Below are 13,996 nucleotides of genomic sequence, written 5' to 3'. Positions count from 1 at the left end.
TAGAGAAGCTGTGAATAAAGTGATTATAGGGGGTTCCTTCCAGACAATGCCAATGTTTCTTTGATTATACACTGAGGCACAAAGTAGTCCATTCTTAATCTAGTGTTCGGTGTAAGCTTGTCATTTTGGTCTTAATTCTTCTTTTTTTTTTTTCTTCATCAGGTTATGACTCCCGGGGAGGTAGTGGAAGGAGAGCTTTTGGCAGCGGCTATCGTCGAGATGATGATTACAGGGGTGGTGGTGGTGGTGGTGGTGGTGGTTCAGAACGATATGGTGATAGGTTTGATGACCGGCGAGATGAACGTCGAGATGATAGGTCGGACAGGTGGAATGGCAATTCCCGGAATGATGAAAGGAGGGAAGAAAGAGGTATGTATAAGAAAACATTTTTTTAAATTGTTGCAGACTTTATTAAACTGGTTTATATCTTTAGGGGATGGGGAAGTGGTTGGTTATTTATTTCTCATTTGTGTCCTTTATTAGGGGGGCCTGAAGTTTGATATTGTTGTTGTGGTCTTGTTGTGTTCAGCACAAACGCACATAACCTTTTTTGTATTGGTTTTCTTTTTCCTTTTTTTTTTTCCCCTTTGTATTGGGGAATTTTGTTTGTTAGGAACACCAGTTGGTTATGGATAGCTTGCACTGGCTGGGTTACCAAGTATTTTTGTATACCTATGCTGAGACTAATAAAGAGATTGTTTAAGAAAGGGGAAAAATGGTTTATCTGTGTTGTTTGGGCAGTATCAATCATACAGATTCCTACTAACAAATTTTAGACCCCAATTCAATGAACACAGGTCCTACCCAGAGACCAAAGTTGAATCTTAAACCTCGTACTGCACCAAAAGAGGAGGAAACCAGTGGTGCTCCAGCACCCACTAGTCGAGCTGCATCAATTTTTGGGGGTGCCAAACCCGTGGACACAGCTGCCCGAGAACGTGAGGTAGAAGAAAGATTGCAGAAAGAACAGGAAAAAATGCAGCGTCATTTGGATGATGACCGGCCTCGACAGATAGAAAGGAAGCCACGGGAAAGGTAAGAGTGGGTTGAATAATTTGACATACTCTACTTTTGTTACTTACATTTTTATCCATTTGCTATCCAGCTTTGGTTAAAGGGTAACTCCACTTCGTGGCAAAAAAATATATAGCATATGTAATTGCTACACTAGCCACATTATTATTATTGAATGTTTTTAAAAATCACCTTTCCTTTTTCATTCTGCAGTGCTGCAATTTTTTTTTTTTTTTTGTAAAATTCAATGCAATGTTGCAACCGTGAGGCGGTTCCCTACACCCATGGTTTATGTAACACCTCCAGTAATGTTTCCTGCCTATGTGATTGGCTCAGAATCAATGATTTTCCTATCCTCTGCAACAAAAATGTATTTTTTGGTGTTATACTTCCAAAGGGTTAATGGCTTCTAAACAAGGGCAGACCCTGCGTTTTCCTTATTAGAACATGGGCATTAGCTGCTTGCACTTTCATTCCGATTCTCTGCACACAAACAGCTTTTTCTTTTACGCAGAAACAGGTAGGACTCTGTAACAAAGTGTTAAATTCTTTGCAGTGTACATAGTTCGCTCAGAGCATTTTTTTTTCATCCACAAAAGTTTATTTACTTTAAATAGTGACTTAAGTGCAAATATTTTAACCCCAGGCCTTTCACACTAAATCCCCTCTAGCTCCAAAGCATTTTTTTTGGTCATTTCTCAGTTTTTTAGGCATTATACTGCTTTAGGGGTTTTTTTTTTAAGTCTTTAACATTAAAAAATGTGTTCGAAGAACAGACAAGTTTTTGATTTGGGAGCAAATTTAGATTTTATATATTTTTTATTGGTAATAGTTAAAATAAAATGGTTCCCTGCAATTTTTACATAGCAATACATTTACTCTTAAAAAATGATATACATACACACAAACAAGTAGCCACTGCCCCCCACCTATAACTGGTCTATGCAGCAAGGAGCACTGATGTATGTCAAACAAATACAAATAAATTTTCATGCTTAAACTTTCCAACCAGCCAGCGACCAATAAAATTTTCCCGTCTAACAATATACGCTAAGAACGGGGTCTAATCTGCACACATGTAGGCTACAGGCCCTGTCAAGGCATCCTGTTTTCTGTAGTCCCCAACTCTAACTTAGTCTCCAAAATGAGAGCACATGCATTTTAATGGATAGGCAGAGGGCAGGTGGACCTGGAAGGAGCGAACTACTCCTTAAAGGTACTGGGTCACACTGAACACCCAGCACATGGCACTGTGGCTGCAAAGATGTCCGTGTTGCCTGACCAATATAATCAAAACACCAACAAGTGGCCACTACCCCCACCTATAATTGCTCTATGCAGCAAGGGTCATTGTATATTTATATATTTGGATTGAAGGCACAAATGGACAAAGCAGCAACCTTTTCTTTTACCCGTTTGTAATAGCGAAGAATTGAAATGTCATACTTTTCAGTTGATGCTTACGCATTGAAACCTATCAACATCTTCCATATCATCCAACCTCTTTGTTGCGACATGGGACTTAATTTTGGTCTCTGTGGAGACCAAATCCAGACCCCACCGTGCAGCAGCAGATCACGTTTAATAGTTAATCTTTTAGCCGACAATAGATCACTATAGCAGTGATCTTTTGCTGTAGGGAGAGCTGCAAAAGCTGTCTTCCAGCCTCTGTACTCTGAGGAATTAAGTCACTTCACTCCTAATATAGTGTTTATATGTTCTTCTGCATGCCCACTGCTTTTAATGCGATCTTTAGAAGCATTGGAGATCTTCATAAAACAGTGCTGGGTCGAAGAGTCTCTATGCCTGCCTTGCTCTAAATTGGTGCTGTACACTCAAGTGGCTAAATTTAAACTCCAGCCTTCTGTTTCTTGTCCACGCTTGTAGCCGATCCTCTCCTGCGCTGATACCAGTTGCACTCAATTTCCAGGAGACGTCTCAACTTATCAATTTGAAGCTGCACCTGCTATTATGAGCTCTCCTTCGTTTCCTGTTGGAATGAAATCAAATTTCTCCAGATCTGTCCTATTGGCCTGGCTCCTTATCGCTTTTGGCTTTCTCCATCAATTTTGTTCCCCTGTATTGTGAAAACACATCCCTGGCATCCCTTTTACACGTGGATGCTCAAGCATCTAATTATCTCACTACACTGCTAAAGGATACCAGGGACGGGTTCTTCATATATAGGTTTAGAAAGAAGCGTGCTGTGAAATCTGAATGCCAGCTTGTAATATTGCCTTACAACTGGATATAGCTTTGGGCACTCCCGATATCACAGAGTGAAGCATGTGGAGTTAGCCACAGGATTCTTTACAGGCCCACCTTGGAGAGCAAGGTCAGAATAGGGTTAAATCCCTGTTATTAATGCTACTGGTTATGGTGAGTACAGGGTGGAAACCCTTTAGACATTCTACCAGGGTGCCTATTTTATTCCGCATTTAGGATATGTTAAGACTGCTGTTTGCCTTTTTGGTGATATGCTCGGACATTCCAGGATGGTTGGGATTATTGGCTTTGGTTCCTGTTTTCCCTGTGCGGCTGCTGGTCGTCTAAAGGCACAGTGCTATGCCTGCGCGGCCTAAAGTGCGTTCTGCTCATGCACCACCTTACTTTGAGGAGGATTGCTACACACATGCAGCTCTTTGAATTCAGGACACTGACCAAGTAAGATCCCCTGGTCCTCATCCTTGTGGGCACACAAATAGCAAGTTACAATCGCCGATCCTGGGTTACAGTGGTCTCCAGGTGCTTGCACCAAGGCAGCATTCCTTTCTGCATCACTGATACCTACAGTAGTTCATGTATACCCCATCTGGGAAATGTTATTCTTACACGTTGAACCATGAACAGGAAGATAGTCAGATGGACTAAATGGCCCAAGATCAGCCTTTAGCTCTTTTGGGGTTTGTAGTAAATCAATTCTATTCCGAGTTTCTGCCTTCTGATTGGAGCCTTTCACTACAGGGGTCAAGGTGGTGCCCCTTCTACCTCAGCTGCTTTAACTTTAATTTTTCACTTCACTCTTGAGCCTGACACTGTACAAGAGGAGGAGGCATCTGTTGAGGAAGAATCCTTGCCGTCTTGAGCATCTGCTAAGAATGATGCCCCCTCTCTTCAAAACCATATGACCGTATTGCTACATTAATTGAAGCTGTATGCTCCTGTATAGCATTAGAGCAACCTGAGTCTACTTGCATTAGGGTGCCTAATATGGGGGTCCCTAAAATTACCTGGACCAGCTAAGTCCTTACTGGTTCATACATTGATTTACCCTGTCCTCTGATAACTGGCTGAAGAACTGGGAGATTTTTCTCTTCCTCTAAATGTTTCGCCCACCAATATCCCATTGAGGAAAGTTGAGTGGGCATTTCCTGTGGTGTAGATCCAACCATTTCCTACTTTAAAAATACTTGTGCCCCCTTTGGAGGATGATAGGTCCTTCCTTAAGGCTGTCATTTCCCTGGTGGGATCTGCCATTCAACCTACAATTGCATCTATAGCAGTTTGTCACACCATTGCATCCTGGACAAAGCATATGGCCCAGAATCTCATATGTGAGGATCCTTCTGTCCCTAGTCAGCTGAAAGTTTTGCTTTCTGACCTGTGCTACTGCGTGAATGACTTGACAGGCACACTTCACCAAATTTCTTGGCTGAGCCTTCTCTATGAACACATGCGCAGGCTTCTCTGGCCTAAATGCTGGTCAGCTGAACTCGCCTGCAAGAAACACCTTAAGCATTTACTCTTCAAATTCGTAAATCTGATCCTTCCTTTGATAAGTACATGAGGGAGATCATCGGATGCAAGGGTACACTCTCTCCTCCCAGAAGAAAATATTTGCACTTCTACCTCTAAGGTTAGGAAGGTTTCCCTTTGTTTTTCCCAGTCCAATGCTAAATTTAAGACCGGAATGTACTTAATGCAAGAAAACTTACCCTTCTAACTCAGGACCAGGTACAAGGTCTCTGCACTGTGATGGGGCACACCACTTCTTAGTCTTTTTGCCCCGTGGTCCCAGAACAATTGCCTGGGTCCACAGTGTTTACAGGGGCTAAAAATTAAACTTGTATACGCTTATCTCCAACTTGTATCTCTCCTTATGGCAGGTAGGATTTGTTTTCGGTTGTCCTGACTTGAGCCCAGGGGGTCATTACCACACTACCATCAGGAGAAAGCTTTCATGGGTTCTACTTTTTTACGGTTCAAAAACTGAATGGAAGAGATTGACCCATTATTGCCTCCTTTCTTTTGGGGGATTTTCTGGGCTCAGTAGGGATCCAGAATGATTTTCTGCACATTACCATATTTTCACCTCTTCAACATTATCTGTGGTTTGCATTGGTTGATCAGCATTACAAGTGTCGCCCTTCCCTTAGACCCCTCCACAGCCCCCATGATCTTCATCGAGATGCTTGCCCTGGTTTTGGCTCTGCGCTATTCTCAGGGGATTTCAATTGTGGGTTACCCGGATAATCTCCTTTTTTAAAGAATCAGTGCTCCCTGTTAGCTAATGTCCACTGGACATTACAGGTTCTGTAGGGCTTCAGGTACATCCTCAAACTATGAAGTCCTCCCAAAGATTGGAGTACCTTGGTCTCATGCTGAACATGAGTCTATCCAGATCCTTTCTGCCTTGAGACAAACTTCTATCTTTGTTCTCATGGCCATTCAGGGCCAGAGAAAGCCCTTGGGTTCATGCGTGCAATGAGGGTCTTTAGGCTAATTGTAGCCTCCTTTTTGAAGCCTGTGTCTTTTACTGCACTCTCCATTTTTTTTTTCTGCACTGTTAAACGCTGCTTTAATTCCCTGATATAACCTCCTGAAGCCTCTTAAGGAATGTCAGACCTCTAGTCCACCTCTGCGCTCAGTGGTTGCTCCTGACAGCCCTACAACTTTACACATACCACCTTTTTTTTTTTTTTTTTTTTTTTTTTAGTTTAGGTCAGTGCTTCATTCTGTGTCGGTTTTTGTTTTCTAGGCGCTCTACCCCTTCACCCACAATGATAAAATAGTGCACTATCAGTGTTAGTACCTTTTTTGTTCCTAGAGTAGAAGCCACAGTTAATGTATGCTGAAGTAGTATTGAGTGGTTGTGCTTTGATACTGGCATTCAAGCCGGTGGTGCTCTTGGTCGTTCTAAAGTTTTACTGAGCAGCAGTTTTTTAGTTGTGTGAAGTTCAATTTAATTCTTTAATCTGTAGGCATCCAAGCTGGCGAAGTGAAGAAAACCAAGAAAGGTCTAGGACTGGAAGTGAGTCGTCTCAAACAGGCAACAGCGGATCATCAAGGAGTAAGTGAAATGCAGAATCTTCTTTTCTTCTTTTTTTTTTTTTTTTTTTTATTTATTTATGACTAATGGCTCATGTATATGTTAAGTGCAGAAACAGCTGAAGCAACTGAGAAACACCTAAACATGAAACATTTCTACTTGTGTATACAGCTAGAGGGTTATTCACTATTAAACATAGAGATCCTTAAGAATATGCGTAAGCATTCTAGACCTATTTCGAAGGACCCTATACAAGAAATGAGTTGGAGAATAAAAAGCACTGCTAGTTTGTGAACAAAACCTTATTTAAATTCTGAAATGAAATCTTAACAATGGTGTGAGGACTGCGGTAGTGCATCCTTGTTTTTAAGAGAAATCAGTCCTGAGAGAAACGGAGGCTGCTTTTGCTGAGCTCCCCTTCTGAAAATGCTAGCTAGCTGACTGGTTATTTTGTAAAAAAAAAAAAAAAAAAAAAAGCCTTGTATGGACAAAATGAGTTTTCTTTTAAAGTGGATTAAAAATTAGCAATTTTGTGTAATGCAAAGATTTTCCATGGATAAAGTGTGCATTATGCATGCATTTTTATGATTTCAGTAAGCCATTCTATTTAACATTTGTCAATGCACAAAAATGCTTCATGGCATACAAACTGCAGGGGTGTATAGAGTGTGTGCGTATATGTATGGATGTACACACACACACACACGTTTTAGGCAGGTGTGAAGAAATGTTAAGAATGCTTTTAAAAATAAATATTTCATTCATTTTGTATCAATTTACATAATGCAAAGTGAGCGAACCGAAGAAAAAATCTAAATCAAATCAATATTTGGTGTGAATATACCCATTGGCTTCAAATCGGCATCAGTTCTTTTAGGTATATGAAGTAGCTCAGCAGGTGGGTTGTTCAAACAAACATCTTGGAAGTGATGTTGCGATCAGGGCTCTGTGGGGTCAAACCATCGCTTTCAGAACCCCTTGTAATTCTTTACGCTGAAGATAGTTCTTAATGACATTGGCTGTATGTTTGGGGCATTGTACTGCTGCAGAATAAATTTGGGGCCAATCACCCGCTTCCCTAATGGGATGGCATGATGGATATGATTCTTCCAGGATCTGATGGTTTGGCCCCCACAGAGCCCTAATCTCAACATTGAATCTGTCTGGGATTACATGACGAGACAGAAGGATCTGAGACAGCCTATATTCACAGATCATCTGTGGTTTGTCACAAAGATGTTTGAAGTGTGTAAGTGTACCTAGAAAATATTGCTTTAACATAATAAAGTTTTTTTTTTTTTTTTATACATTAAAATAAACCTTTTCTACTCTCCTGCTTGGTGCAGTCTTTTTGCACAGAGCGGCCCAAATCCTCCTCTTCTCAGGTCCCACACTGGCTATCTTGGCTCCGCCTCTTCATGTGTCCCCATAGACAGCAGTTTGCTCTGGGGGTGTGCTCACTCCTGAGCTGTGCGTCTATGGAGCCACACTCCATAGACACACACACAGTGGGACTTAGCCCTGCCCCCACTTCCTCCTCCCTGCATATGATTGACAGAAGAGCCAATCCTTCCAGCTTTTCTAGTCTGTGTGAAGAGGAAGAGATGCGGCGTGCACATTTCTCCCCTCTTCCCCTTCACACAGGGAAGGGGGAGGACCGAGAAACATAAATGTTTTTACCTTAATGCGAGGAATGCATGAAGGTAAATGTTTTTAGCTGTAGTATCACTTTAATTTGGATTTTGCTTTTGTCCGTTTACTTTCCATTTTGTTAATTGATAAAATACACTACATCATCTTGGATGTAATGTTGGCAGCCCTCTGAATCGGTGCTCCCTTCAGTAACACACACGCTTTAGTTTTCCCCTTCACTCCTGTCCTGGCAACTGCAGAAATGATTATGTAAGAAGGTAAACGGAGGGGCGGAGAACCTTGTCCAGTAATGATGTTCCCAGATGAGAAGAGGGCTATGACATGAAGTTACTAGATGTAGGGGTCATCAGGGCGGACTTCCTGGGGGCACTGCCCGGCTTGTGGGGCTTACTGCCTGTGTCCCTCTCCTGCCGCAGCATGCTGGGCCTGAGCTCCAGGGATGGGTGCTGTTGCCCTGGGAGCCTTGTGGTGTGGCGTTTGGCCATTGCCTTTTTCCCTTGGTCAGCAGCCGTGCTTTTGGGGCCTGTGTCCTTTCTTGCCTTTGGCAGCCATGTTTGTGTGGTCCAGTGGCCATGTTTGGTTTGTCCGGCATTCACAACAGCGGTAGCCATGCCTGTGGAGCCGTGGGGCAGTGGATATGGCCTTGTGGGCCCCTGCTATTTCCCTTCGGTTTCCTTTTGGACGGCGCATGTAGATCCCTGACTATTTCTGGTGCTGGCGACCAGCACTCTGGTGGTGGTGAGTCCTGGCAGGGTCCCTTCCTATCTGCTGCAGGTTGTAGGGTGCATTGTCTCGGAGTATCCCTGTGGTAGTGCGGGGTGTGGTGGCCCAGGTTAGGAGAGTCCCCTGGCAGTGGAAAACTAATTCGCTGGTGGGTTCTCCCTTTTTACTCATGGAGTCTCGGGAGCATGTTTCCCAACCTGACTCCCTTTTTTGAGGAAGCAGGTTCTTTAGGGTTTCAGAGAAAAAACAAGTAAATACACTAAACTGGAATTGAGCCTCACGTGGGACAACATATAAATAGAGGAACCAGAAAAAACAAAATTAAACAGCTGAGAGCTGTTCAAGGATGGGTAATATTCCCACGCGGTATACACAGGCTATAAAAATTATGCTTCATTGAATGTAAAAAACGTGTATATCACATTGGTCAAAAACAAGTCAAATATAATGACATACAAACAGGTTAAAAGAAAACCAGGTGACAACCGGACCGGAGGTAAATTGCACGTTGAGCCAGGATAGGCTGATAGATCTATGTAGTGATAACAGAAATCCTCTGCTACCAATAAATCGTGACTCGCACTGCTGAAGGTGGTCATTAATAGTCCTATGATATTTGACCCTTATTTTTTTTTTTATATATATGCTGGCAGCTATCCGATGATTCCCTGACATGCAACCGATACTACACACCCTGAATCAGGTGTGATTCCATGATTGGCTCAGCAGTATGCCTTCAGCTGTTAAGTATTCTAATCACTCCATAGGAATTTGTCAGTATTCATTGGAAATTATACCTGTATCTACCAGTGAGTACTGTGGGGTTTGATCTGGCATATCATGGGTCCCTGTTGGCCCGATTTCTGTTATCACTACACAATCCATCAGCCTATCCTGGCTCAACGTGCAATTTACCTCCGGTCTGGTTGTCACCTGGTTTTCTTTAAACCTGTTTGTATGTCGTCATATGTGACTTGTTGACTGTGATGCACACGTTTTTTACATTCAATAAATCCTAATATTTTTCTAGCCTGTGCATACCGCATGGGAATATTTTGGTTTCTTTAGGGTTTCAGCCCTCCATTGATACGCTGACAGCTGTCCTGGAGTCCTTTGTTCCCTGGGTGGAGGTGGCTCTATCTGTCTCGTCAGATCTTAAATCTGGCTGTCGCAGTGGACACGGCATACTCTGAGGAACTTGTAGCTCTCTGATCTGTCTGATAATGATTCATCCACAACTGCAGCAGCGCACAAGAAGGCACTGGTTGATGCACTGGTGACATCTGTGCAGAAGACTTTGAAGGAGGAGGATGGAGCGGAGGCGGCTGCGGAAGTGATTGTTCCTTTTGGTACTCGCAAGCCGTCTCGCACGGCAAAAGTGTTTCCTTATCCCTACAATTTTGACAAATGTGTTTACAAAGATTGGGAGCGCCCAAAGCATCCCTTTTTTATTGTTCCTAATCTATTTGCATTGTGGTACCCTTTTGAAGAGTCCCTTCTGAAGAAGTGGACTGTCCCACCGGTGGCGGACCCTCATGTTTCCAGGTTGAATAAGGCATCCATGTTTCTGGTAGAGGAATCCCCAGCCTTCAAAGAGCCGGCTAACAGAAAAGCATAGTCCGTGGCCTGCAACATGTTTACTGTTGCTGGTTTGGTGTTACAGCCGGTTCCTGGCCATTGTCCTGTTATCACAAACTCTAACTGAATGGGCTAAACTTTTGCACCATAGTCTGGGGGTGAGCAGATTCCCCCTGCCTTTGTTGAATTGGTGTACCAGTTGATCCAGGGGCTGCAATTAATCTGTGAATCTCTTTGGGGCGGTGAAGGACCTGTTGCTTCAGGGAGTGATTTTGTTCCGGTATCAGAACGGTTTCAAGGTTTTTATTCAAACCTGTTTACGGTCCCAAAGGAGGAGGGCAAAGTTCATCCGATTCTGGACCTCAAGGCCTCTGAACTGTTGTGTGGGTACAGAAATTCAGAATGAAGTCCATTTAAACAGTGGTGATGTCCCTAGATCAGGGGAATTTCTTAGCTCCTATCGACATCAAAGATGCTTAATTGCACATTTCAATATGTGCCCGACACCAGCGTTTCTTCCGCTTAGGCCTTCGCTCCTTGGGTCTTCACGAAGATGTTGGCCCCGGTTTTGGCATTGCTTCGTAAGAGGGGGATTGCTGTGCTGGGCTACTTGGATGATCTTTTCTTGTGAGCAGAGTCCTTGTCTGCTTTGCCGTACGATGTGGCGATCGCTAGCAAGGCCTGAAGGAGTTTGGCTTCTGAACTACCAGAAAACTGCCCTGGTCCCGTCAAGGAAATTGGATTACCTGGGTGTGATTCTGAATTCAGCTCTGGCCAGAGTTTCTTCCTCTGGACAAACTCCAGAAGTTGCATTCTGCAATTCATCTATTGTAGTCCCACAGGTGGTCCTCCCTCCGGACTTGCATGCGAGTGCTGGGCCTGATGGTTTCTACCTTTTTTGAGGTGGTTATGTTTGCACAGTTCTATATGAGGTCCCTTCAGAGGGAGATGCTGGTAAAATGGGAGAAGATTCCAAAGTCTCTGGACAATCAGGTTTGTCTGAGCCAGGAAACCAGGGGTTTCCTGGACTGGTGCCTTCGTTCTGACGCTTTGGCAGGGCAAGTCTTTTCTCCCATTGTATTGGACAGTGGGCACCACTGATGCCAGCCTGTCCAGGTGGGAGGTGTCCTGGGGCTTGGCTCCGTTCAGGGTTGCTGGATGCTGAAAGAATCTAGACTACCGATCAATGTTTTGGAACTTTGGGCGATCCAACTTTGATCCAGTCGGACATTGCCACGGTGGTGGCTTATGTCAATCATCAAGACGGCACAAAGTGTGTTAGCAGCTCTGGCGTTTTCAGGCCCTCTCCGCCGTGCACATTCCAAGTGTGTAAAATTGTCAGGCAGACTATCTCAGACAGCAGGCGTTGGACCAGGGGGAGTGGTCCCTTCATTCAAACGGGTTTAATCTGATATGTCTGAGGTAGACTTGTTGGTGTCTCGGCTCAACAATAATGAACCGAGGTTTGTGGCAAGGTCACACGATCCTCTGGCGGACTTCAGACGCTCTGGTGGCCCCGTGGGGCCTGTATTCTCTAATTATGCCTTCCATCCTCTCAAGCTTCTTCTAGGCTTCTGTGCAGGTTTGAAGTCGAAGGGATTCCAGCGATTCTGGTAGTCCCAGACTGGCCTTGCCGGTCTTGGTATACCTACCTAGTGCGATTGGTCGCTGATGTCCCTTGGAGGCTGCCTCCCAGGGAGCGCCTGCTGCCCCAAGGGCCGATCTTCGATCCTGCTTTACAGTTGCTGGCTTTGACAGCCTGGCTGTTGAAAGCCAGGTGCTGAAGGATAGAGCTTTGCTTGGATCAGTGATTCCGACGATGCTGAAGGCTAGGACCTCTACCTCCCTAGGAAGATTTACCATCGTACGTGGAAGCGTACATTTCATTGTGTGAATCGATCGGTGTAACCCTTGTTTTTTTTGTAGTCCTGATTTTAGTCCTGATTTTGACCTTTTAACGAGGTGTTGAGCAGAAGTTTGCCTTGAGTACCATCAAGGGCCAGGTGTCTGCCTTGGCGGTCGTCTTCCATCGACCATTTGCCACACATTCCTTGGTGTGTACTTTAATTCAAGGGATTCGACACATGATTCTGCCAGTGCAGTTTCCTCTACCGCTGTGGTATTTGAACTTGGTGCTTAGTTCTCTAGAAGCCTCCCTTTGAAAATATTCAAGAGATCCTTCCTGCTTACGCTGTCACAGAAGGTGGCTTTTTGGTGGCTATCGCCTCTGCTTGCAGGGTGTTTGAACTGGCAGTGTTATCTTGTCATATCCCCTACTTGGTGGACCACAAAGATCAGACGGTTCTTTGTCAGCGCCTGTCATTCCTACCTTAAGTGTTGTCTGACTTCCATTTGACTGAAGACATTGTGCTGCCTTCCTTGTGTCCCAAGCCCGCTCATCCCAAGGAATTTGCGTTGCATGTCCTGGGTGTGGTTCTGGCGATTTGGGTGTGTTTGTTAGCCACGGAGTCTTTTTTTTAGAGGTCAGACTCCCTTTTTGTGATCGCGGACAGGCCAAGAAAAGGACGGTCTGCTTTTCCTGTGACCATTTCCAGGTGGATCAGACAGATGGTGATTCAGGCCTTTTCCATCAAGGGTCAAGTTCCTCCTTTCCCTGTAATGGCAAGGGGGCCACCTGGTCGTCGGTGCACACTTTAACAAAATTCTACAAAGTGGATCCTTCTTAGAGGGTCTTTTCCTCTTTGCTCTTTGGGGGGGGGGGGGTGTTCAGGTCGGGCTCCAGTTATTTTTTTATTTTTTTCCTCCTTTTACCTGACTGGCTTCTTGTGTTTAGCCCTGGGTTATTTTGTCCCATCCATCATGTTTTTGGCACTGCTTTGGGACATCCCTATGGTTCTGAATATGGAGAGCTGTATCAGTCAATGAACAAAAGAGAAAATAGGATTTTTTTTATTATAAAATCCATTTCTCTGCATTTGACAGGCAGCACCCACCCCTCTATGGAGATTCAATACTTCTGAGACTGCGCATTACTAAATTGAAGGCCTATAGCAGAGAGGCTTATGTATACCAGCTAGGACTGCCCATAGGCGTAGCCAAGTTGTTGTGTTTTTTTTTTTTTTTTTCTATTGTCCTACTCCTGTATGGGGCGACATAACCCTATGGTTCTATCGCCCCCTATCTGTCTATGAACTTCAGAGAAAAGGATTTTACGGTTAGAAAAAAATCTTTTTTTTTTCTGTGCTTCTACCTTCAATTATTTAAGTTTGTGACAGGGTCTCTGAAATCTTTAAATGGGAATATTTTAAAAAAAAAAATGAAGGTTAATGCAATCACTTTTAAGGATTAAGCTCGTGGTTTAGGGGGTTTTCATGGTCCTGGTTATTAAAGGGTTAAGTGACGTGTTGGGCCTCCTTGTATCTGAGCAAATCCGACTCTGCACACAATGAAAAAAAAACAGATGTTACCTTTTTTATTAGAACCCGCATTTCTGGGCTAAGTAGATTAAAATTATAGGTGGCTAAAGTTATATGCAAATCTCTTTTTCCTGTAAGGGCCGGTTCACATTATTGTGAGTGCGGCGATCGCATGTCATTCGGAGCGCACTGCTCCATTACATGCGATCTGATGCGCGGATGCGAATTCAGCCATACACTTTGGCTGAATTTGCACTGTATCCGCACCAAACTCGCCCCTGACCCTTTTTTTCAGCCGCATCAGGATCGGATCGCACAGTGGTTCACACTTGTGCGTTCCGATCCTGTGCGAACTGTCAGATCGCACTGCGATAATGCGATC

General features: G+C 44.0%; 1 protein-coding gene across 1 annotated transcript in view; it reads left to right on the top strand.

Moving 5' to 3' along the window:
* Positions 1–13,996, top strand: part of EIF4B (eukaryotic translation initiation factor 4B) — a 119,997-nt gene that overhangs the window by 73,555 nt on the left and 32,446 nt on the right. Inside the window, exons 8-10 of the mRNA XM_082244639.1 lie at positions 163–369; positions 777–1,035; positions 6,216–6,304. Of these exons, the coding sequence (XP_082100765.1) occupies positions 163–369; positions 777–1,035; positions 6,216–6,304 (555 nt within the window). The remainder of the gene's footprint in view (positions 1–162; positions 370–776; positions 1,036–6,215; positions 6,305–13,996) is intronic.

This window comes from Pelophylax lessonae, assembly GCF_965119305.1.
Source record: "Pelophylax lessonae genome assembly, chromosome: 2".
Lineage (NCBI taxonomy): Eukaryota > Metazoa > Chordata > Amphibia > Anura > Ranidae > Pelophylax > Pelophylax lessonae.
Note: the sequence above shows the minus strand (reverse complement) of the source record. Positions and strands in the feature narration are given on the sequence as shown.